The sequence below is a fragment of the Clarias gariepinus genome, chromosome 21 (genome assembly GCF_024256425.1).
Source record: "Clarias gariepinus isolate MV-2021 ecotype Netherlands chromosome 21, CGAR_prim_01v2, whole genome shotgun sequence".
NCBI lineage: Eukaryota > Metazoa > Chordata > Actinopteri > Siluriformes > Clariidae > Clarias > Clarias gariepinus.
The window spans coordinates 3,062,027-3,087,664 of NC_071120.1; the positions used below are offsets into that span (position 1 = coordinate 3,062,027).

At 44.0% G+C, this 25,638-nt stretch overlaps 1 protein-coding gene across 1 annotated transcript; it reads left to right on the forward strand.

Moving 5' to 3' along the window:
* Positions 1-20: 20 nt before the first annotated feature.
* LOC128509185 (RT1 class I histocompatibility antigen, AA alpha chain-like) lies at positions 21-20,314 on the forward strand. Its single transcript, XM_053480810.1, has 7 exons — positions 21-324; positions 2,675-2,932; positions 3,300-3,578; positions 19,416-19,725; positions 19,807-19,922; positions 20,014-20,046; positions 20,127-20,314. Exons 1-7 carry the CDS (start codon positions 255-257, stop codon positions 20,159-20,161), a joined length of 1,101 nt encoding a protein of 366 aa, XP_053336785.1. The 5' UTR covers positions 21-254; the 3' UTR covers positions 20,162-20,314.
* Positions 20,315-25,638: the final 5,324 nt, after the last annotated feature.

Consider the following 25,638-nt stretch of genomic DNA (forward strand, 5'->3'; position numbering starts at 1 on the left):
TAACCCTGCACTGCTGAGTTCTTCTCAGAGACTGATGACGCGCCCGAATCCTGAGTTCTGATTGGTCAGAGCGCGGGTTATAAAAGCCCCGCCTCCTTTGCTCAGAACATTCCCGCTGAACCCCGGACAGGACAGAGTGTGGAGTGTTTATCTCATCTATAAACTAGAGTTTTACCCGAGGATTAAATATGTGAGAACTTTTTAAAGATTATTATTAATCTTCTCTCTCACTGGATCAGAGTTTATACTGAGAGATGTGTCGCTGCAGTGCAGTTATAAAAACTCTGATTTTCCTCATATTTTATCTTAATCTTTCATCAGCAGGTCTGTAATGTTTATTATTTATTATATTTATTTACTCTATAATGTTAATGTTTACTCTCTTTATTATATTTATTTACTATATAATGTTAATGTTTATTATTTATTATATTTATTTACTCTATAATGCTAATGTTTACTGTCTTTATTATATTTATTTACTCTATGATGTTAATGTTTACTCTCTTTATTATATTTATTTACTCTATAATGTTAAAGTTTACTCTCTTTATTATATTTATTTACTCTATAATGTTAATGTTTACTCTCTTTATTATATTTATTTACTCTATAATGTTAATGTTTACTCTCTTTATTATATTTATTTACTCTATAATGTTAAAGTTTACTCTCTTTATTATATTTATTTACTCTATGATGTTAATGTTTACTCTCTTTATTATATTTATTTACTCTATAATGTTAATGTTTACTCTCTTTATTATATTTATTTACTCTATGATGTTAATGTTTACTCTCTTAATTATATTTATTTACTCTATGATGTTAATGTTTACTCTCTTTATTATATTTATTTACTCTATGATGTTAATGTTTACTCTCTTTATTATATTTATTTACTCTATGATGTTAATGTTTACTCTCTTTATTATATTTATTTACTCTATAATGTTAATGTTTACTCTCTTTATTATATTTATTTACTCTATAATGTTAATGTTTACTCTCTTTATTATATTTATTTACTCTATAATGTTAATGTTTACTCTCTTTATTATATTTATTTACTCTATAATGTTAATGTTTACTCTCTTTATTATATTTATTTACTCTATAATGTTAATGTTTACTCTCTTTATTATATTTATTTACTCTATAATGTTAATGTTTACTCTCTTTATTATATTTATTTACTCTATAATGTAATTGTTTACTTTCTTTATTATATTTATTTACTCCATGATGTTAACGTTTACTCTTTTTATTATATTTATTTACTCTATGATGTTAATGTTTACTCTCTTTATTATATTTATTTACTCTATGATGTTAATGTTTACTCTCTTTATTATATTTATTTACTATAATGTTAATGTTTACTCTCTTTATTATATTGATTTACTCTATAATGTTAATGTTTACTCTCTTTATTATATTTATTTACTGTATAATGTTAATGTTTACTCTCTTTATTATATTGATTTACTCTATAATGTTAATGTTTACTCTCTTTATTATATTGATTTACTCTATGATGTTAATGTTTACTCTCTTTATTATATTTATTTACTCTATAATGTTAATGTTTACTCTCTTTATTATATTTATTTACTCTATGATGTTAATGTTTACTCTCTTTATTATATTTATTTACTCTATGATGTTAATGTTTACTCTCTTTATTATATTTATTTACTATAATGTTAATGTTTACTCTCTCTATTATATTGATTTACTCTATAATGTTAATGTTTACTCTCTCTATTATATTTATTTACTCTTTTTTGTTAATGCTTACTCTCTTTATTATATTTATTTACTATAATGTTAATGTTTACTCTCTTTATTATATTTATTTACTCTATAATGTTAATGTTTACTCTCTTTATTATATTTATTTACTATAATGTTAATGTTTTACACTCAGGCAGTGATATAATGAAGATCTGACACAGTTACAAATACCTCATAAATAAATCATTAATTAATAACATTAAATAATAATATATTACTGTGTAAAACATGAACTTAGTATGCATTTTATTATTATTTTCTGGTAAAGTTGTGAGAGTAATTTATGCGCATGTGACGTCACTCCTGGTTTAAACATTTATCTGCGAAACTCTAACAAACCTATCACCTCATATCAATATTCTCTCTCTCTCCGTCATGTGTGTGTGTGGTGTTTTATCCTGTAAGTGTTTAGTAAAGTCTAAGTGTTTATTATTGACTGCAGCTCGTGCTCCTCACTCCCCCTCAGTGCTGTGTATATATACTAACTAAATTAAGATCTATATAGTAAAATAGTGTATATTTGTATAGATGTGATGTAGTTTGGTGTAGAACCGAGTCCAGGTCTGTCAGTCAGTCAGGATGAGGGAGAGCAGAGTGTACAGAACACACACACTACAGAGAGACACTCAGTCTTTATTACTCTTATAATCTCTTTATTTACATTTAATGTGATGACGTCATGTGTAAAGGAGTTTTAATATCTCATCAACTCATTTTATATTTTATATAAATAACGTTTACTGTGATAAATAAGTAAATAAATGATAATAGAAGTTGTGATCTTTTCTTATTATTATAAGATATGAACTTAAGGAAATGTTGAAACAAACAGATTAATGTGTGTAACCTGTTCATGTGTGTGTTTACACTCTTACAGTCACACACACTCTGCAGTACGTCTACACTGGAGTCACAGGAATAAATTTCCCAGAATTCACTCTTGTGGGTCAGGTGGACGGACAGGAGATTGAGTACTATGACAGTAACATTAAGAAGGCGATCCCGAAGACGGAGTGGATACAGAAGCATGAGGGAGAAGATTATTGGAACAATGAGACACAGAAAAGTCAGGAATGGCAGGAGATTTTCAAAGTCGATATGGAAACACTGATGGGTCGTTTTAACCAGACTAAAGGTAAACACACACACACACACACACACACACTCTCTCTCTCTCTCTCTCTCACACACACACACACACACACACACACACACACACACACACACACACACACACACACACACACACACACACACACTGCTGATACACACACACTCCTCTCAGCACTGTAAATAACACACACACACAGACACACACACACACACACACACACACACACACACACACACACACTATTCTTAGTGCTGTAAATAACACACACACACACACACACACACACACACACACACACACACACACACACACACTGCTGATAAACACACTCTTCTCAGCACTAATACTGTTTACACTTATATGTGTGTGTGTGTGTGTGTGTGTGCAGGAGTTCACACACTACAGTGGATGTACGGCTGTGAGCTGAATGATGATGACGGCACCATTAGAGGATATGAACAGCACGGATATGATGGAGAGGATTACATCAGCTTTGATCTGGAGACTCTAACCTGGATCGCTCCGACACCTCAGGCTGTGGAAACCAGGGACAAGTGGGATTCAAATAGTTGTTATAATAAGAATAAGGAGAACTACCTAAAGAACACCTGTGTCGAGATGTTGAAGAAGCACCTTTCTTACGGCAGAGAGACTCTGGAGAGGAAAGGTATAGTGTGTGATCTATTACTGTAACACACACACACACACACACACACACACACACACACAGTATTTACTCTGGAATCAGAATCAAATTTCCTATGATCTCAAAGAAAAATCTGATCCTTACACAATAATCTTACAATAAACTGCAGATCCATTAAATGTCAGATCTTTAAATAAAACCTCTAAGCAAGATTTTTAAAACAGTGCCCGTGTTTTCAAAACAGTACTCACGATTAGCACAACCACACACCCAATTAGCAAAACACTACAGACCCTTTGTATAATTAAACACTCTTGTAAAAACTATACACTAATGTTTAAAAAACACAGTTTTTCTTACCATAAAAAACACACGTTTCACATTTACCATACTCTGTTTGCACGAGTTACACTCTGCTGTGATAAACCTAAAAAATGCTGGTTTAAAAACAACCGAATCTGGGTTGTTTTTAACCCAGCTGCTGGGTAAATATTGGACTAACTAAATGCTGGGTTAATTTAACCCAGCAAAATGGGTTAAATATTCAATCCAAATGCTGGGTCATATTTAACTATAATGCTGTACTGTACTTACAGTACAATATGTAAAGTGACATGTTGTTACAGAACTATGAATCTCCATGTCAACATTTTGGGCATGTTGAGAAATAAATGAGTTTCTTCAGTGTGCAACATTGGTCTTGTGGAGTGTTTGGTGGATTTACTTTATATTTGTACTTTGTTTATGGTAGCCTACTCTAATCATACACTCTAAAAAACGCTAAAAAAAATTAGTGTTTTTTTTTTAAATTTGCTTATTTAAAAAAAGAAAAAAAATTATACATATAAATTTTTTTTTGTCCGACTAGTTGGTCTTGTGGTCTGCGTTGATTTTAAGCTAAGTACCGAGGAGATGCATTGTCATAGCTGGGGTCATACTGGCACATTACAATTACCCAAATATTATTACTTCCATCTAGTAGTTATCTGTACAGCTGACTTAATTTAGTCTGAGTCACAAGCAAGTTTGGTTAAAGAGGGCTACCTGGTTAGCTTACATGCACCAGTCATATTTGCATACTACTTGCCAAAGGGGGAAAGGTGTAAAATGTTGTTATAACTCGGGAGAAACACGGGCGACTTTTGACCGCGGAGTAAATTACTAGCTAGTAAAAAACGGGAGGTTAGCAGGTGTGTATATTTGTGAGAGGGTCAGTGTTTTGTAACACCCCAGCATTTTATTGTCTCAAACAGTGAGATTAATAAAGTTCTAATGTTAATGTGGTTGCTAATGCTAGCAACCTAACTAAATGCTAGCGTCATGCTAATACTACAGTTACAGTTTCGTCACCCTGCAAACATTCTACAGAGAAAGATAAAAAGCTCAGACATCTTATCCGTTTATTTCACACACAGCTGGGGTTCTTTGGCTAACTATAGCAGCTATTGTCAGCTAAATTATCTTACCTCAGACCAGCCTGAAAGTTTAAGTGTAACCTTAACACGGTAACAGTAATAAATCTCACATATAGTAATAATTTTTCAGTCATATGTGACTTAGGTGAGTGAACATGTGAATACAGACCTTGTATTTAACGTCATTTTCCCTTAAATGAACCGTCATCAGCGGTGTGAGAGCTCAAGAGAGACACGAAGCTCTGACTGACAGCCGCTGAATCCACCGGTGAACTTTGGGGGAGGAGCCACCAAACTTCAACCCAGCAGCTGGGTTACACAAAAACTACCCAACTCTCTGTAAATAACCCAGAAAAATGACCCAACAGAGGCAACCCAGCGCTTGGGTAGAAAAAACAACCCAGCGTTTTTTAGAGTGTATGATTAGAGTAGGTTACCATAAACAAAGTACAAATATAAAGTAAATCCACCAAACACTACACAAGACCAATGTTGCACACTGAAGAAACTAATTTATTTCTCAACATGCCCAAAATGTTGACATGGAGATTCATAGTTCTGTAACAACATGTCACTTTACATATTGTACTGTAAGTTTACTCTTACAAAAAAGAACACTAGACATTGTCTCTTCGCCTAGCTGGATCTGGCCGAGAATTTCATCAACATTACAGGCAATGTTGTCATTAGCAAAATGACACCTTGGAAAGAAACGTCTTGAATGACGAATACATCCTTGTATTGCTGCTACCTCCATCTGGTCACAGGCCTCCTCCAAGTGCTGATACTGCATAGAATACAGTATTGTAAACAGTTACTGAAACCGTGCAGATGTTTTTGATATGGTGATATTTTTACAATACCTATTTACCAGTCGAAATGTTCTTATAACACTTGCCACTGAGTAACAGCTTAGATTTGGCTGTACCCGCAGTCCAGCCTCCCTCAGCGTCAGGCCGTGGTTGACAACGTGGTCAACCAGTATTGCGCGGATCTCTTTGGTCAGATTCGGTCCTCTTTGAGCACCTTCTTGTCTTCGACTTCCTCTTCCTCTTCTTCTACCTCCAGCATGGCCTCCATCTCTTCCTCTTCCTCTGTTGATTCCTCTTTCTCCCCTTCTGCTCCTCCTTCTCGTCCTCCTCCTCCTTGTTGTCCTCCTCGTCGTCTTACTCTTTCTTTGACTCTTTCCGCAGAGGTATCAAATCCAGGTGCCATGAGTAAAAGTCCTCCCCAGTATTTTGTTCCAATCACCTAAATTAGCTAATTAGCAAATCCAGGTGATTGGAACAAAATACTGGGGAGGATTTTTACTCATGGCACCTGGAATCACTGTGAGTTTTTAGTGTGAGTTAGTGGAGGTGAGTGAGGCTGAGGGTGAGTGAGGGTGAGTGAGGGTGAGTGAGGCTGAGTGAGGCTGAGTGAGGGTGAGTGAGGCTGAGGGTAAGTGAAGGTGAGTGAAGGTGAGTAAGGGTCAGTGAGGGTGAGTGGAGGTGAGTAAGGGTCAGTGAGGGTGGGTGGAGGTGAGTGAAAGTGAGTGAGGGTAAGTGGAGGTGAGTGGAGGTGAGTAAGGGTGAGTGGAGGTGAGTGAGGGTGAGTGGAGGTGAGTGAGGGTGAGTGAGGGTGAATTGAGGGGAGTGGAGGAGAGTGAGGGTGAGTGGAGGTGAGTGAGGGTGAGTGGAGGTGAGTGAAGGTGAGTGAGGATGAGTGGAGGTGAGTGGAGGTAAGTGAGGGTAAGTAAGGGTAAGTAAAGGTGAGTGAGGGTGAGCTGAGGTGAGTGAAGATGAGTGAGGGTGAGTGGAGGTGAGTGAGGGTGAGTGGAGGTGAGTGAGGGTGAGTGGAGGTAAGTGAGGGTAAGTGGAGGTGAGTGGAGGTAAGTGAAGGTGAGTGAGGGTGAGTGGAGGTGAGTGGAGGTAAGTGAGGGTGAGTGGAGGTGAGTGAGGGTGAGTGAGGGTGATTGGAGGTGAGTGAGGGTAAGTGAGGGTAAGTACAGGTGAGTGAGGGTGAGTGGAGGTGAGTGAGGGTGAGTAAAGATGAGTGAAGGTGAGTGAGGGTGAGTGAGGGTAAGTGGAGGTGAGTGAGGGTGAGTGAGGGTAAGTAAACGTAAGTGAGGGTGAGTGAGGGTGAGTGGAGGAGAGTGGAGGTGAGTGAGGGTAAATGGAGGTGAGTGAGGGTGAGTGGAGGTGAGTGAGGGTGAGTGGAGGTGAGTGAGGGTAAGTGAGGGTAAGTAAAGGTAAGTGAAGGTGAGTGGAGGTGAGTGAAGATGAGTGAGGGTGAGTGGAGGTGAGTGAGGGTAAGTGGAGCTAAGTGAGGGTGAGTGGAGGTGAGTAAAGGTGAGTGAGGGTGAGTTGAGGTGAGTAGAGGTGAGTGAGGGTGAGTGGAGGTGAGTGAGGGTGAGTGAGGGTGAGTGAAGATGAGTGAAGGTGAGTGAGGGTGAGTGGAGGTGAGTGAGGGTGAGTGAGGGTGAGTGGAGGTGAGTGAGGGTGGTGGAGTTGAGTGAGGGTGAGTGAGGGTTAGTGGAGGTGAGTGAGGGTTAGTGGAGGTGAGTGAGGGTGAGTGAGGGTTAGTGGAGGTGAGTGAGGGTGAGTGAGGGCAAGTAAAGGTGAGTGGAAGTGATTGAGGGTGAGTGAGGGTGAGTGGAGGAGAGTGGAGGTGAGTGAGGGTGAGTGGAGGTGAGTGAGGGTAAATGGAGGTGAGTGAGGGTAAGTGGAGGTGAGTGAGGGTGAGTGAAGGTGAGTGAGGGTGAGTGGAGGTGAGTGAGGGTGAGTGGAGGTGAGTGAGGGTGAGTGAGGGTAAGCAAAGGTGAGTGAGGGTGAGTGAGGGTAAGCAAAGGTGAGTGAGGGTGAGTGAAGATGGGTGAGGGTAAGTGGAGCTGAGTGAGGGTGAGTGGAGGTGAGTAAAGGTGAGTGAGGGTGAGTTGAGGTAAGTGGAGGTGAGTAAGGGTGAGTGGAGGTGAGTGAGGGTGAGTGAGGGTGAGTGGAGGTGAGTGAGGGTGAGTGAGGGTGAGTGAAGGTGAGTGAGGGTGAGTGGAGGTGAGTGAGGGTGAGTGAGGGTGAGTGGAGGTGAGTGAGGGTGGTGGAGTTGAGTGAGGGTGAGTGAGGATTAGTGGAGGTGAGTGAGGGTGAGTGAGGGTGAGTGGAGGTGAGTGGAGGTGAGTGAGGGTGAGTGAGGGTAAGTAAAGGTGATTGTAAGTGATTGAGGGTGAGTGAAGATGAGTGAGGGTGAGTGAGGGTGAGTGGAGATGAGTGAGGGTGAGTGGAGGTGAGTGAGGGTAAATAGAGGTGAGTGAGGGTAAATAGAGGTGAGTGAGGGTAAGTGGAGGTGAGTGAAGGTGAGTGAGGGTGAGTGGAGGTGAGTGAGGGTGAGTGGAGGTGAGTGAGGGTAAGTGAGGGTAAGTAAAGGTGAGTGAGGGTGAGTGAGGGTGAGTGGAGGTGAGTGAAGATGAGTGAGGGTGAGTGGAGGTGAGTGAGGGTAAGTGGAGCTAAGTGAGGGTGAGTGGAGGTGAGTAAAGGTGAGTGAGGGTGAGTTGAGGTAAGTGGAGGTGAGTGAGGGTGAGTGGAGGTGAGTGAGGGTGAGTGGAGGTGAGTGAGGGTGAGTGGAGGTGAGTGAGGGTGAGTGAGGGTGAGTGAGGGTCGTGGAGTTGAGTGAGGGTTAGTGGAGGTGAGTGAGGGTGAGTGGAGGTGAGTGAGGGTGAGTGAAGGTGAGTGAGGGTGAGTGAGGGTGAGTGAGGGTGAGTGGAGGTGAGTGAGGGTGGTGGAGTTGATTGAGGGTGAGGGTGGTGGAGTTGATTGAGGGTGAGTGAGGGTTAGTGGAGGTGAGTGAGGGTGAGTGAGGGTGAGTGGAGGTGAGTGGAGGTGAGTGAGGGTGAGTGAGGGTAAGTAAAGGTGAGTGGAAGTGATTGAGGGTGAGTGAAGGTGAGTGAGGGTGAGTGGAGGAGAGTGGAGGAGAGTGAGGGTGAGTGGAGGTGAGTGAGGGTAAGTGGAGGTGAGTGAGGGTAAGTGGAGGTGAGTGAAGGTGAGTGAGAGTGAGTGGAGGTGAGTGAGGGTGAGTGGAGGTGAGTGGAGGTAAGTGAGGGTGAGTAAAGATGAGTAAGGGTGAGTGGAGGTGACTGAGGGTAAGTGGAGCTAAGTGAGGGTGAGTGAAGGTGAGTAAAGGTGAGTGAGGGTGAGTTGAGGTAAGTGGAGGTAAGTGAGGGTGAGTGGAGGTGAGTGAGGGTGAGTGAGGGTGAGTGGAGTTGAGTGGAGGTCAGTGGGGGTGAGTGAGGGTGAGTGGAGGTAAGTGAGGGTGAGTGAGGGTCGTGGAGTTGAGTGAGGGTTAGTGGAGGTGAGTGAGGGTGAGTGGAGGTGAGTGGAGGTGAGTGAGGGTGAGTGGAGGTGAGTGAGGGTGAGTGAGGGTGGTGGAGTTGAGTGAGGGTGAGTGGAGGTGAGTGAGGGTGAGTGGTGGTGAGTGAGGGTGAGTGAGGGTGAGTGGAGGTGAGGGTGAGTGAGGGTGAGTGGAGGTGAGTGGAGGTGAGTGAGGGTGAGTGGAGGTGAGTGGAGGTGAGTGAGGGTGAGTGAGGATGAGTGGAGGTGAGTGGAGGTGAGTGAGGGTAAGTAAAGGTAAGTGAGGGTGAGCTGAGGTGAGTGAAGATGAGTGAGGGTGAGTGGAGGTGAGTGAGGGTGAGTGGAGGTAAGTGAGGGTAAGTGGAGGTGAGTGGAGGTGAGTGAGGGTGAGTGGAGGTGAGTGGAGGTAAGTGAGGGTGAGTGGAGGTGAGTGAGGGTGAGTGGAGGTGAGTGGAGGTGAGTAAGGGTCAGTGAGGGTGGGTGGAGGTAAGTGAAAGTGAGTGAGGGTAAGTGGAGGTGAGTGGAGGTGAGTAAGGGTGAGTGGAGGTGAGTGAGGGTGAGTGGAGGTGAGTGAGAGTGAGGTGAGGGTGAGTGGAGGTGAGTGAGGGTGAGTGAGGGTGAGTGAAGGTGAGTGAGGGTGAGTGAGGGTGAGTGAAGGTGGGTGAGGGTGAGTGGAGATGGGTGAGGGTGAGTGGAGGTGAGTGGAGGTGAGTGAGCGTAAGTGAGGGTAAGTAAAGGTGAGTGAGGGTGAGTGGAGGTGAGTAAGGGTGAGTGAAAATGAGTGAGGGTGAGTGAGGGTAAGTGAAGGTGAGTGAGGGTGAGTGGAGGTGAGTGGAGGTAAGTAAGGGTGAGTGGAGGTGAGTGAAGGTGAGTGAGGGTGAGTGAGGGTAAGTGGAGGTGAGTGAAGGTGAGTGAAGGTGAGTGAGGGTGAGTGAAGGTGGGTGAGGGTGAGTGGAGGTGAGTGGAGGTGAGTGAGCGTAAGTGAGGGTAAGTAAAGGTGAGTGAGGGTGAGTGGAGCTGAGTAAGGGTAAGTGAAAATGAGTGAGGGTGAGTAAGGGTGAGTGAGGGTAAGTAAAGGTGAGTGAGGGTGAGTGGAAGTGAGTGAGCGTGAGTAAAGATAAGTGAGGGTGAGTGAGGGTGAGTGGAGGTGAGTGAGGGTGAGTGGAGGTGAGTGAGGGTAAGTGAGGGTGGTGGAGGTGAGTGAGGGTGGTGGAGGTGAGTGAGGGTGAGTGAGGGTAAGTGGAGGTGAGTGAAGGTGAGTGAAGGTGAGTGAAGGTGAGTGAGGGTGAGTGAAGGTGGGTGAGGGTGAGTGGAGGTGAGTGGAGGTGAGTGAGCGTAAGTGAGGGTAAGTAAAGGTGAGTGAGGGTGAGTGGAGCTGAGTAAGGGTAAGTGAAAATGAGTGAGGGTGAGTAAGGGTGAGTGAGGGTAAGTAAAGGTGAGTGAGGGTGAGTGGAAGTGAGTGAGCGTGAGTAAAGATAAGTGAGGGTGAGTGAGGGTGAGTGGAGTTGTGTGAGGGTGAGTGGAGGTGAGTGAGGGTAAGTGAGGGTGGTGGAGGTGAGTGAGGGTGGTGGAGGTGAGTGAGGGTGAGTGGAGGTGAGTGAGGGTGAGTGGAGGTGAGTGAGGGTGAGTGGAGGTGAGTGAGGGTAAGTGAGCGTAAGTAAAGGTGAGTGAGGGTGAGTGGAGGTGAGCTAGGGTGAGTAAAGATGAGTGAAGGTGAGTGAGGGTGAGTGAGTGTGAGTGGAGGTGAGTGAGGGTAAGTGAGGGTGAGTGGAGATGAGTGAGGGTGAGTGGAGGTAAGTAAGGGTCAATGAGGGTGAGTGGAGGTGAGTAAGGGTGAGTGGAGGTGAGTGGAGGTAAGTAAGGGTGAGTGGAGGTGAGTGAAGGTGAGTGAGGGTGAGTGAGGGTAAGTGGAGGTGAGTGAAGGTGAGTGAGGGTGAGTGAAGGTGGGTGAGGGTGAGTGGAGGTGAGTGGAGGTGAGTGAGCGTAAGTGAGGGTAAGTAAAGGTGAGTGAGGGTGAGTGGAGCTGAGTAAGGGTAAGTGAAAATGAGTGAGGGTGAGTAAGGGTGAGTGAGGGTAAGTAAAGGTGAGTGAGGGTGAGTGGAAGTGAGTGAGCGTGAGTAAAGATAAGTGAGGGTGAGTGAGGGTGAGTGGAGGTGAGTGAGGGTGAGTGGAGGTGAGTGAGGGTAAGTGAGGGTGGAGGAGGTGAGTGAGGGTGGTGGAGGTGAGTGAGGGTGAGTGAGGGTAAGTGGAGGTGAGTGAAGGTGAGTGAAGGTGAGTGAGGGTGAGTGAAGGTGGGTGAGGGTGAGTGGAGGTGAGTGGAGGTGAGTGAGCGTAAGTGAGGGTAAGTAAAGGTGAGTGAGGGTGAGTGGAGCTGAGTAAGGGTAAGTGAAAATGAGTGAGGGTGAGTAAGGGTGAGTGAGGGTAAGTAAAGGTGAGTGAGGGTGAGTGGAAGTGAGTGAGCGTGAGTAAAGATAAGTGAGGGTGAGTGAGGGTGAGTGGAGTTGTGTGAGGGTGAGTGGAGGTGAGTGAGGGTAAGTGAGGGTGGTGGAGGTGAGTGAGGGTGGTGGAGGTGAGTGAGGGTGAGTGGAGGTGAGTGAGGGTGAGTGGAGGTGAGTGAGGGTGAGTGGAGGTGAGTGAGGGTAAGTGAGCGTAAGTAAAGGTGAGTGAGGGTGAGTGGAGGTGAGCTAGGGTGAGTAAAGATGAGTGAAGGTGAGTGAGGGTGAGTGAGTGTGAGTGGAGGTGAGTGAGGGTAAGTGAGGGTGAGTGGAGATGAGTGAGGGTGAGTGGAGGTAAGTAAGGGTCAATGAGGGTGAGTGGAGGTGAGTAAGGGTGAGTGGAGGTGAGTGAGGGTAAGTGGAAGTGAGTGGAGGTGAGTAAGGGTGAGTGGAGGTGAGTGAGGGTGAGTGGAGGTGAGTGGAGGTGAGTGAGGGTGAGTTGAGGGCGGTGGAGTTGAGTGAAGGTGAGTGAGGGTGAGTGAGGGTAAGTGGAGGTGAGTGAAGATGAGTCAGGGTGAGTCAGGGTGAGTGAGGGTGAGTGAAGGTGGGTGAGGGTGAGTGGAGGTGAGTGGAGGTGAGTGAGGGTAAGTGAGGGTAGGTAAAGGTGAGTGAGGGTGAGTGGAGGTGAGTAAGGGTGAGTGAAAATGAGTGAGGGTGAGTGAAGGTGAGTGAGGGTGAGTGGAGGTGAGTGGAGGTAAGTGAGGGTAAGTTGAGGGGAGTGGAGGTGAGTGGAGGTGAGTGAAGGTGAGTGAAGGTGAGTGAGGGTGAGTGAGGGTAAGTGGAGGTGAGTGAAGGTGAGTCAGGGTGAGTGAAGGTGGGTGAGGGTGAGTGGAGGTGAGTGAGCGTAAGTGAGGGTAAGTAAAGGTAAGTGAGGGTGAGTGGAGCTGAGTAAGGGTGAGTGAAAATGAGTGAGGGTGAGTGAGGGTAAGTAAAGGTGAGTGAGGGTGAGTGGAAGTGAGTGAGCGTGAGTAAAGATGAGTGAGGGTGAGTGAGGGTGAGTGGAGGTGAGTGAGGGTGAGTGAGGGTGAGTGAAGATGAGTGAGGGTGAGTGAGGGTGAGTGGAGTTGTGTGAGGGTGAGTGGAGGTGAGTGAGGGTGAGTGGAGGTGAGTGAGGGTGAGTGGAGGTAAGTGAGGGTGCGTGGAGGTGAGTGGAGGTGAGTGAGGGTGAGTAAGGGTGAGTGGAGGTGAGTGAGGGTAAGTGAGCGTAAGTAAAGTTGAGTGGAGGTGAGTGAGGGTGAGTAAAGATGAGTGAGGGTGAGTGAGGGTGAGTGAGTGTGAGTGGAGGTGAGTGAGGGTGAGTGAGGGTGAGTGAGTGTGAGTGGAGGTGAGTGGAGGTGAGTGAGGGTGAGTGGAGATGAGTGAGGGTGAGTGGAGGTGAGTAAGAGTCAATGAGGGTGAGTGGAGGTGAGTAAGGGTGAGTGGAGGTGAGTGAGGGTAAGTGGAGGTGAGTGGAGGTGAGTAAGGGTGAGTGGAGGTGAGTGAGGGTGAGTGGAGGTGAGTGAGGGTGAGTTGAGGGCAGTGGAGGTGAGTGAAGGTGAGTGAGGGTGAGTGAGGGTAAGTGGAGGTGACTGAAGGTGAGTCAGGGTGAGTGAGGGTGAGTGAAGGTGGGTGAGGGTGAGTGGAGGTGAGTGAGCGTAAGTGAGGGTAAGTAAAGGTGAGTGGAGGTGAGTAATGGTGAGTGGAGGTGAGTAAGGGTGAGTGAAGGTGAGTGAGGGTGAGTGAAGGTGAGTGAGGGTGAGTGAAGGTGAGTGAGGGTGAGTGGAGGTGAGTGGAGGTAAGTGAGCGTGAGTTGAGGGGAGTGGAGGTGAGTGAAGGTGAGTGAGGGTGAGTGAGGGTATGTGGAGGTGAGTGAAGGTGAGTCAGAGTGAGTGAGGGTAAGTGAAGGTGGGTGAGGGTGAGTGGAGGTGAGTGGAGGTGAGTGAGCGTGAGTGAGGGTGAGTGAGGGTGAGTGGAGGTGAGTAAGGGTGAGTGAAAATCAGTGAGGGTGAGTGAGGGTAAGTGAGGGTAAGTAAAGGTGAGTGAGGGTGAGTGGAGGTGAATGAGGGTGAGGGAAGATGAGTGAGGGTGAGTGGAGGTGAGTGAGGGTAAGTGGAGCTAAGTGAGGGTGAGTGGAGGTGATTGAAGGTGAGTGAGGGTAAGTAAAGGTGAGTGAGGGTGAGTGGAGGTGAGTGAGGGTGAGTGAAGATGAGTGAGGGTGAGTGAGGGTGAGTGAGGGTGAGTGGAGGTGAGTGAGGGTGAGTGGAGGTGAGTGAGGGTGAGTGAGGGTGAGTGGAGGTGAGTGAGGGTGAGTGAGGGTGAGTGGAGGTGAGTGAAGGGATGTGAGGGTGAGTGGAGGTGAGTGAGGGTGAGTGGAGGTGAGTGTGAGTGAGGGTGAGTGAGGGTAAGTGGAGGTGAGTGAAAGTGAGTGAAGGTGAGTGAGGGTGAGTGAGGGTGAGTGGAGGTGATTGAGGGTAAGTGAGGGTAAGTAAAGGTGAGTGAGGGTGAGTGGAGGTGAGTGAGGGTGAGTGGAGGTGAGTGAGGGTGAGTGGAGGTGAGTGAGGGTGAGTGAAAGTGAGTGAGGGTGAGTGAGGGTGGTGGAGGTGAGGGTGAGTGAGGGTGGTAGAGGTGAGTGAGGGTGAGTGGAGGTGAGTGAGGGTAAGTAAGGGGGAGGGGAGGTGAGTGAGGGTGAGTGAGGGTAAGTAAAGGTGAGTGGAAGTGAGTGAGGGTGAGTGAAGGTGAGTGAGGGTAAGTGAGGGTAAGTAAAGGTGAGTGGAGGTGAGTGAGGGTGAGTGAAGATGAGTGAGGGTGAGTGGAGGTGAGTGAGGGTGAGTGGAGCTAAGTGAGGGTGAGTGGAGGTGAGTAAAAGTGAGTGAGGGTGAGTTGAGGTGAGTGGAGGTGAGTGAGGGTGAGTGGAGGTGAGTGAGGGTGAGTGAGGGTGAGTGGAGGTGAGTGAGGGTGAGTGAAGATGAGTGAAGGTGAGTGAGGGTGAGTGAGGGTAAGTAAAGGTAAGTGAAGGTGAGTGGAGGTGAGTGAGGGTGATTGAAGATGAGTGACGGTGGGTGGAGGTGAGTGAGGGTGAGTGAGATTGAGTGGAGGTGAGTGAGGGTGGTGGAGTTGAGTGAGGGTGAGTGGAGGTCAGTGAGGGTGAGTGGAGGTCAATGAGGGTGAGTGGAGGTGAGTGAGGGTGAGTGAGGGTGAGTGGAGGTGAGTGAGGGTGAGTGGAGGTGAGTGAGGGTGAGTGAGGGTGAGTGGAGGTGAGTGAGGGTAAGTGAGGGTAAGTAAAGTTGAGTGAGGGTGAGTGGAGGTGAGTGAGGGTGAGTGGAGGTGAGTGAGGGTGAGTGAGGGTAAGTAAAGGTAAGTGAGGGTGAGTGAAGGTGAGTGAGGGTGAGTAAAGATGAGTGAAGTTGAGTGAGGGTAAGTGAGGGTAAGTGGAGGTGAGTGAGGGTGAGTGAGGGTAAGTAAACGTAAGTGAGGGTGAGTGGAGGTGAGTGAGGGTGAGTGAAGATGAGTGAGGGTGAGTGGAGGTGTGTGAGGGTGAGTGGAAGTGAGTGAGGGTGAGTGAGGGTGGTGGAGGTGAGGGTGAGTGAGGGTGGTAGAGGTGAGTGAGGGTGAGTGGAGGTGAGTGAGGGTAAGTAAGGGGGAGGGGAGGTGAGTGAGGGTGAGTGAGGGTAAGTAAAGGTGAGTGGAAGTGAGTGAGGGTGAGTGAAGGTGAGTGAGGGTAAGTGAGGGTAAGTAAAGGTGAGTGGAGGTGAGTGAGGGTAAGTGGAGGTGAGTGGAGGTGAGTGAGGGTAAGTGAGGGTAAGTAAAGGTGAGTGGAGGTGAGTGGTGGTGAGTGGAGGTGAGTGAGGGTTAGTGAGGGTAAGCGAGGGTAAGTAAAGGTGAGTGGAGGTGAGTGGCAGTAAGTGGAGGTGAGTGAGGGTGAGTGGAGGTGAGTGAAGGTGAGTGAGGGTGAGTGGAGGTGAGTGAGGCTGAGTGGATGTGAGTGAGGGTGAGTGGAGGTGAGTGGAGGTGAGTGAAGGTGAGTAAGGGTGAGTAAAGGTGAGTGAGGGTGAGTGAAGGTGAGTCAGGGTAAGTAAAGGTGAGTGGAGTTGAGTGAGGGTGAGTGAAGATGAGTGAGGGTGAGTGGAGGTGAGTGAGGGTGAGTGGAGCTAAGTGAGGGTGAGTGGAGGTGAGTGAGGGTGAGTGGAGGTGAGTGAGGGTGAGTGAGGGTGAGTGAGGGTGAGTGGAGGTGAGTGAGGGTGAGTGAAGATGAGTGAAGGTGAGTGAGGTTGAGTGAGGGTAAGTAAAGGTAAGTGAAGGTGAGTGGAGGTGAGTGAGGGTGATTGAAGATGAGTGAGGGTGGGTGGAGGTGAGTGAGGGTGAGTGAGGGTGAGTGGAGGTGAGTGAGGGTAAGTGAGGGTGGTGGAGTTGAGTGGGGTGAGTGGAGGTCAGTGAGGGTGAGTGGAGGTGAGTGGAGGTGATTGAGGGTGAGTGGAGGTGATTGAGGGTGAGTGGAGGTGAGTGAGGGTGAGTGGAGGTGAGTGAGGGTGAGTGAGGGTGATGGAGTTGAGTGAGGGTGAGTGGAGGTGAGTGAGGGTGAGTGAGGGTGAGTGGAGGTGAGTGAGGGTGAGTGGAGCTAAGTGAGGGTGAGTGGAGGTGAGTGAAGGTGAGTGAGGGTGAGTTGAGGTGAGTGGAGGTGAGTGAGGGTGAGTGGAGGTGAGTGAGGGTGAGTGAGGGTGAGTGGAGGTGAGTGAGGGTGAGTGAAGATGAGTGAAGGTGAGTGAGGGTGAGTGAGGGTAAGTAAAGGTAAGTGAAGGTGAGTGGAGGTGAGTGAGGGTGATTGAAGATGAGTGAGGGTGGGTGGAGGTGAGTGAGGGTGAGTGGAGGTGAGTGAGGGTGAGTGAGGGTGGTGGAGTTGAGTGAGGGTGAGTGGAGGTCAGTGAGGGTGAGTGGAGGTGAGTGGAGGTGAGTGAGGGTGAGTGAGGGTGAGTGGAGGTGAGTGAGGGTGAGTGGAGGTGAGTGAGGGTGAGTGAGGGTGGTGGAGTTGAGTGAGGGTGAGTGGAGGTGAGTGAGGGTAAGTGAGGGTGAGTGGAGGTGAGTGGAGGTGAGTGAGGGTAAGTGGAGGTGAGTGGAGGTGAGTGAGGGTAAGTGAGGGTAAGTAAAGGTGAGTGGAGGTGAGTGGTGGTGAGTGGAGGTGAGTGAGGGTTAGTGAGGGTAAGCGAGGGTAAGTAAAGGTGAGTGGAGGTGAGTGGCAGTAAGTGGAGGTGAGTGAGGGTGAGTGAAGGTGAGTGAGGGTAAGTGAGGGTGAGTGGAGGTGAGTGAGGGTGAGTGGATGTGAGTGAGGGTGAGTGGAGGTGAGTGGAGGTGAGTGAAGGTGAGTGAGGGTGAGTAAAGGTGAGTGAGGGTGAGTGAAGGTGAGTCAGGGTAAGTAAAGGTGAGTGAGGGTGAGTGGAGGTGAGTGAGGGTGAGTGAAGATGAGTGAGGGTGAGTGAGGGTGAGTGGAGGTGAGTGAAGGTGAGTGAGGGTGAGTGAGGGTGAGTGGAGGTGAGTGATGGTGAGTGGAGGTGAGTGAGGGTGAGTGAGGGTGAGTGGAGGTGAGTGAGGGTGAGTGGAGGTGAGTGAGGGTGAGTGAGGGTGAGTGGAGGTGAGTGAGGGTGAGTGGAGGTGAGTGAGGGTGAGTGAGGGTGAGTGAGGGTGAGTGGAGGTAAGTGAAGGGATGTGAGGGTGAGTGGAGGTGAGTGAGGGTGAGTGGAGGTGAGTAAGTGTGAGTGAGGGTGAGTGGAGGTGAGTGGAGGTGAGCAAAGGTGAGTGAGGGTGAGTGAGGGTGAGTGAGGGTAAGTGGAGGTGAGTGAGGGTGAGTGAAGGTGAGTGAGGGTGAGTGAGGGTAATTAAAGGTGAGTGAGGGTGAGTGAAGATGAGTGAGGGTGAGTGGAGGTGAGTGAGGGTAAGTGAGGGTGAGTGGAGGTGAGTGGAGGTGAGTGAAGGTGAGTGAAAGTAAATGGAGGTGAGTGAGGGTGAGTGGAGGTGAGTGAAGGTGAGTGAGGGTAAGTGGAGGTGATTTCTTGCTCCACAGCCTTGTGTTAAACCCTTTTACTTACACATTATATTTTACAGTTTAAATGATAAACGATAAACAGTCAATAAATAAATAAAATTCCTTCCAGCCCCTGATGATGTTGTTTAGTGTGTAACTTATGATTGGTCCTGGCGTCTCAGAAACACACTCTGTGTCTTGGAGATCATTTATCAACATTCATGTCAATTTATTTATTAAATATTTATTATCAAAGTTAAAGAATTAACATTAACACTAAACCTTGATGTAGTCTAGCGGCTACGTGTGACACGCTAACCTCCACAACCCTGCTGTATGCTAATATTAGCTTAGTCGTCCTCACCTGCCAGGCTACTTCCATACTCATTAATAACTCATATAAAGCACTTGGTCTCTGTGGTTCTGTTCCTGAACTCCATGTTGAATTAAGTTCCTGTTCCACCGTCTTTATTTAACACACAGAGCTTCTGTCTCAAAACTATTGGCACCTGGTGAATTAGTCGTTCAACAACGCAGACTTGTGTGTGTGTCTGTGTGTGTGTGTGTGTGTGAGAGAGGTTGTTTACACATAAATGATACATTTACAGAGTAAACATTTATGTCTGGTTTGTTTTAAATAACTAAATATATTTTCCTGTCTTTCACATCTTTGCAGGCAAAAAATGTTGATCACAAGACACACACACACACACACACACACAGCACTTCATTTCACTATAAGAGGAAAAACCATGTAACCCTGATATTTAAAAAGTTTCACATATAAAATCACTTTTCTGCTTCGTAACACATGATGAGGAATAAAGTCGATTTTTATACCCAGAAACATTTGTGCTGTTACATCACCAGAATAACATTTAGCATTTTATGTGACTTTAACTTTCTTTTTTTTCTTTTTGGTGAATTTAAAAATATTGATTCTTTTACCATGATTTGGCGTCTCAACCGTTTGGAAGAGGTCTATATTGGGGTTTGGCACAAATATCTCTATATTTTCTATTTCTGAGAATGTTACTACAGGACCTGAGAAAGATTATAGTACACTGTTAGGAGTTACTGTATCTCTTAAACATGCACAAACACACCATTTTCACCTTCAGTTAAACATTAGATGAGATAATTGACACATGATTGACACTTATGACCCCTGCAGACTCCGCCCCTTCCCTCCAGGTCACATTAATATGCTGCATTGATTTTCCTGACTGAGTGATGCGGCACCTCGACGTCTCTCACCGTAAATGAGGAATGATTTGAGTTGATGAATGTGAGATTAAATCTATCAGATCCACTAGACAGCGTTACTGACTGTTATAGTTCACTATCACCTGTTTAGGACCTCAATAACATCATAGTGAGAAACACTGATCAAGTGTGTGTGTGTGTACAGGGTTTTATTGTAAACACCAGCTGACTGAGACGATCTGCTCTTCAGCTTCAGTAATGATGTGTTTACTAGAACAGGAAGAAATAAATAAACACTTCTACTGTAAATGACGACACTGAACGTCTCCTCACCAGAAACACACACGTTATTCCTCATCAGGGTTCACATGAGGCTTCTATAAATAAACCAAAACAGATCTTTTAATATTTATGTCTTTGTGTCTCTGCAGTTCGTCCCGAGGTGTCACTCTTTCAGAAAGAAGCCACTTCTCCAGAGGTGGTGTGTCACGCTACAGGTTTCTTACCCGAAGCAGTGATGATCACCTGGCAGAAGGACGGAGAGGACGTGCATGAGGACGTGGAGCTCAGAGAGACATTACATAACCAGGATGGAAGCTTTCAGAAGAGAAGCATTCTGAAAGTCCCAGCTGAGGAGCTGCAGAAACACAACTACACATGTGTGGTTCAGCACAGCAGCTTGGAGAAGGACATCGTGCTAAATGTGAGCTATCGCCAAATCCTGAAAGGTCAGAGAAACACATTCCTAATAAACTAGAGCTGTAGAGAGTGAAATCTGATTTCTTGCTGCAGCAGATAATAAAGACTCTGTGCTGATTTAACAGATGGAGCACCAAGTGCTATCATCGCTGCTGTAGTCGCGGCTCTAGTTGTTCTCGTCGCTCTCATCATTTTCATCGCCGTTGTTGTTGGAATTGTGATCTGGAAGAGGAACTCTGGTGAGAGGAGGAAGGAGACAGATGAGTAGTTTTAATGTACGTATATAATTTAATTTTTATTCTAACTGTCTGTCCATCATCTGTGTTTCAGGCTTCACACCTGTTGCACAAAACTCTGCTCAAGGTAAATAATCAGGTTCTTCAGTAATATTTAAACTTAATAAATGTTTTGGTTAAATTCTAACTCTGAACAATGTTTTACAGCCTCTGAAGGAGATTCTTCCTCCAACAACTCCTAAAGTCTGACTGTGTGTCTTCCTGCTGAACTGAGAGAGTAAGACATGATGGAGTTTACAGTCTAATATGGAATAAACATCTGTGTGTGGAGAGAAAATCCAGCAGAAAAGCCTGAACTAACATTCAGTCTCAGCTCAGAGCTCATCCTGTTTCTGTTCTAGGAGACACGAGGAGAGGGGGACAAGGACCAATGAACAATAATACAAGGCACTACAGGCCTCCTCTGAGCTCTATCTGATCATGGGGAACACAGAGGAGGTTTTGATTAACAGTGGAGTGGTTAAAAAAAAGTCCATAGAGAATTTAAGCATCTTATAACTCATGCCTAACTGTATACAGTATTGTAAAGTATAAACTGTACTGTGTATATTTGTGTGAGATGCAGTATGCACTGTATATACTGTAATGTACTGTAGTGTAAAAACACAATATTTTACTTAACAAGCTCATAACCTGAAAAGGATTGTTTTAGTCTATAAAACAGAAATACAAATCCAATTAGATATAGTAGGTCAAAGTGCACTACAAAAGGCATGTGTACATGTAAAGGCACATCTGTGTCATAACATGAACATTCTTTTAATTGTGTAAAGCTGCTTTGCGACAATGACAATTGTTACAAGCGCTATACAAATAAAATTGAATTGAATTAAATGAGGAGGAATGAAGTCATTAGGAAAACTCAGAGGTGGAAAGAGTAATAAAATGTTCTACTCAAGTAAAAGAACTGTTACTTTAGTGAACTTTTACTAAAGTACAAGTAAAGTTACCCTTATAAAATTCTACTTAAGTAAAAGTAAAAAGTAGCTCATCTCATTTTTTTTTAACAGCGGGGGTGGGGGTGGGGGATGGAACACTCTCGCATAATAAATCTGTTCCCTTTGTTGTGCTTGATATTAAAGTGGTGGCTTAAATATGACCAGCGGTTTGCTTCATAAGAATTTGTTGGCATTTCACTTTCAGCTGTGTCTGCATCACTGGCATCTGTTTTGTCTCTATCGTTCTTGTGAGTTTAGCGCGTTTGTTCTCCATCAATCAATCAGTGCAGTGGTTTCTGGGGTGCATTATTTTTCCTTCCCCGTTGTATTATTTGTATTTTTTCATTTTCATTCATTTATTTTTTACTCAGTAGTGAATATGATTTAAAATGTAGTGAAGTACAATACTTTAAACAAAACATACTTAAGTAAAAGTAAAATTACAGATTTTAAAAACTACTTTAAAAAGTACAAGTACACAAAAAATCTACTCAATTACAGTAATGCGAGTAAATGTAATTCATTACTTTCCACCTCTGGGAAAACTAGGACAGAGGTGAGGTGGGGTGGGGTGGGGTGTTAATAAATTCACAATTTGTATAAGCTCTCTATATTGTATAATATCGTATAAGTACTGCTGTAATGTTCTGGGTGGGATGTTTACATTTGGCAGATGCTCTTCTCCAGAGCAACTTATATTTTTTAACCTTCCTCTTATGTAAGCTTTCTGTTACTATTTCTTATGTTAACGGGTTGGTTTTGACCCGTCTCTTAAATCAGCCATATTACCCTCAAAACAATTATTTGTCATCCATTTTTTCTCCTTACCTCTTGGTTACTTTGTTACTCTTCCTTGTCCATTTAAAAGAATGTTTTTAATAATTTTGCTGTGACCTCGTGAGCTTTTACTTTAACAGCATACCTCTCGTTTTCAATAAAAAAAAATAATTAAATGAACCTCAAGATAATTTTTTTCAATAAATAAAAGGTTATGTTACCTGACTTTTACTGAGGGGTATTAGAACACATCTCTTAAATAAATTTGTTATATATTTTAATATTAATTACTATAGTAGCATCTATGGTGTTATAGGTCAAGTTTGACCCATATATATTTATTTCAAAGAAAAAGGCAAAAAAGTATTTTCAAAAATAACTTTAATATAAATGGAAAGCTAAACAAGTAAATCTCAAAATGTGGATTTGCAACGTCAAACAAACAATGAAAAATCAAGCAAATCAAACCAATAGAAATGAGGCACTAGTTCCAAAAAAACGTCTTTGTGTGCAAGAACATGAAAGTCTGGGGTTAGAGTCAGAGATCAAGGCCCATATTTTCTACGTGTCTTAGGGTATAAAATCCCTTTTAAGTGGCCAACAATTCTCACAATGATGCTATTTTAGTTCCATTTACAGGAGTAGGAATAAGAACTATTGATCAAAATTCTTAAAATAGGAAATCACTCCTATCTCCACCAAACTGTAGGAGAGCTCCGGATGTGTCCTAACTGTTAGGGGTAGTGAGAAAATGATGTCCAGGCAGAGATGTGTGAGGAGGAGAGAAGTTTTAGTAACACTGAGTGACACAGAGCTCATAAAAGTCATGTTTAACTGGTCCAATAAAGAACATGTCGTATGCTGTCTCCACAGGTAACTAATACTGTACGACTTTTTAGTAACAGTGAAGATGAAGCTTTGAAACAGCCGACAGTGTTAGAAATAATAAATTAAACTCTGCTCTTACAGCACCACAGATCCTGCACAGACTCACGCATGTCGCGTAGCATAAAATCAATAAAAAACTAGCTGCATTCATGAAGTTTTAAGCATTATCCATGGCACTCAAATTAAAATAATATTATTTATACAAGGATATACAGTATATACATTTTATATACGTACATTAAATTATTTGAATGTACACCAGTGGCGGTTTCTTTAAGACTGCAAGGGAAGCTCAGCTTCCCCTATAATGTCACAAAATTAATGGTCCAATTATGTACTATTGTATAAACATTTTATTGACCAAAAATGCGTTAGAAAACGTTCATCTCAAAGACGAGTTCGTTCAGAATCAGTTAGATATAGCAGGTCGGCTAACTTGATTTTCTCCGCATACATTCCCGTAGCGTCACAGTGCATTTCCCCGTTAAAGCCCAGCGTCCATTGACTTCAATGCGGCTGCTTTGAACGTTTTTTTTTTCAGTGCTTTGAAACTAGGCGGTCATTGGATAAACGCTGCGATTATGTCCCGCCAGGGCCAGGACGCTGGGATGCTGCATGATGATTGGAGGAGCTGTTTAAAGGGCGGAACCCCTTTTTTGATTAACAGCATGTCTTAAGTATACATTAGCCCTACAGAGATTCGAGTTCAGTCCCATGCGGATTTGCAGGTGAACTGGTACGACGATGCTGCACTCTGTATTGTTTGCTGGTGATATAAACCATTTTTGTTTGTACAAATCATTCTTTAAATAATATTATATTATATATTATATTATATTTAAATATATAAAAAAAAATTCTATTAAAAAACATATTATAGCGTTCTTGACTTTGCTCCTTGTTTCAACCTTGTAAAGTTAGTTCGTTCATATAATTAAAGTAGCTCGTGGAAGAGGAAACTAGCCAGCTAGCAAGCTGTGCATAATGGCAGACGCAGACGGTGCTATAACATAATGAATTTTATGATGAAGGCCTAATATGAGCTTTCCCTGTTTCAAAAGTTAGCAGCCGCCACTGATGTACACAACTGTTTATTTTAGATTCTCTATTATAAGCAACATTTCATTAACACGGCATATCTCCATGTTTGACACTCCAACACTTTGTTGCCAGCGTCCCAACTTTTTTGAGTTTAAAATGAGCTCATTTAGTGGATAAAAGTGTAAAATTCCCCTCTTTGAGTAAAATATTGGCTCATGTGATTTGAAAGTCTTTTAGTTTTTATTGTATTTAAATAAAAAATAAAAAGCCCCAACTTTTCCGGAATTCGGGTTATAAACAAGTGAGCAGTAACAGTCTAACATTCTACCTCTAAATATAAACATACTTAGTGTAAGAATGATGAAACCCAGAAAGCCGCAGTAACAGTCTTATACATAAGAACTTACACAGACAGCAGAGTGGGAACAGTACAGAGACAATTCTATCCTTCGGAATGTGTTTCCCTTGCTGTAATGAACATAGAAGGATAAAACTCAGCTAATTCATCTGTGGCGGGGAAACAAATCAGCAGAAACAGTCTGATAAGTGTGGAAACCTCTTATCAGACTGTTAAGATATATAAGGAAAATATAAGGGAAACAGTATCTGACAGTAACAGTGCACAGACTCTCCCTGTGGTCAGGAAACAAGTAACACTGGTGAGATTTTGTCTGATATTTATTTTCAAACATGTCTTTTAAGTAAAGTGGAGCAAAACCGTATTTGCCATCATAGAGACAGATACATAATAATAATAATAATAATAATAATAATAATAATACAAGATAATTTGCATTCAATTTGCATGATATTAACTAAGTAGGTTACAAACTCACCTTTATCTGAAATTAACCCAAACTGACTATAAAAGTAATCAGCATTGCTATTGGTTCCTTTTTTTTTTTTCATAGAAAATATTAAATTTAAATATTGTGTCAAAAAGTACCAAGGAAAATTATTCCATTGGTAAAATAGCATAAATAAATCATGGGTTGTTTATGGAGTGATTAAAAAACAGCACACCGTATGTTATGATAAGTTTCATTTTTTAAGCTGTGTAAAATTCTATGCCTCTTCCATTCCAGGTGTTAAAAAAAACGTTTAGAATCTGTAGATGGTCAGTGGTAGATTGTGAGCCAATACATTACATGACCTAAAAGGTATTAATTTTTTAAAATGTCTATAAAAAAATAATAATAAATACGCATAGTGCTAATAATCAATAAAAGGGTTGTGCCCTCTGCATAACATTTTACAATAGATTTTGAGGCAACAGGTCACATGACCTGGAAGTTATTGATATAAAATCATTTTAAAAAACTATAAAAATTATTAGTAAATATGCAAAGTATTAATATTAAATAAAAAAAAGGTTGTGCCCTCTGCAGAACAGGTGGCCACACATTTTAGAATAGATTTAGAGGCAATAGGTCACCTGACCTGGACGTTATTGAAATAAAATCAGTTAACTAAAATTAGTAATAAATATGCAAAGTGATAATATTTAATAAAAAGGTTGTGCCCTCTGCAGGTCAGGTGGCCACACATTTAAGGATAGAGACAATAGAATACATGACTTGGAGGTTATTAAAATAAAATCACTAAAATTTCCTAAACAAATATTAATAAATATGCAAAGTGATAATATGCAAAGTCATGATACACCACCATGCATCACACTGACACTAATAGTGACATTTATTTATTTATCTCTAATATTAATCTCTATAATATAAATATTTTAGGTGGACAGTAATTTACAGACGGTCCCTATAACTCTCGCACTAGGTGAGGTTCTGTCGCGGAGTCTGTTAGCGAATCTCCGCCTCAAGTCGGAATCTAGAAGGCGGCGCGCGAATATCCAACGTCCAACTTCAAAGCAACTTCACCGCGGTGTACGCGCACAACCTCTCGCGGGCGAGTCTTTCTCTGAATGCGCGTGGGTGGGGAGAAGAGAAACGCATGGGGGAACCAACTTCGACACAACACCTGTTAATCAATCAGCGCGCTCAGGT

Excerpts from the sequence above, each read along its gene's own strand:
- LOC128509185 (XM_053480810.1), top strand. The coding sequence starts at position 255 with ATGTGTCGCTGCAGTGCAGTTATAAAAACTCTGATTTTCCTCATATTT. Across the intron at positions 325-2,674 it reads TCTTAATCTTTCATCAGCAG|TCACACACACTCTGCAGTAC; the intron begins GTCTGTAATGTT and ends ACACTCTTACAG. Across the intron at positions 2,933-3,299 it reads TCGTTTTAACCAGACTAAAG|GAGTTCACACACTACAGTGG; the intron begins GTAAACACACAC and ends GTGTGTGTGCAG.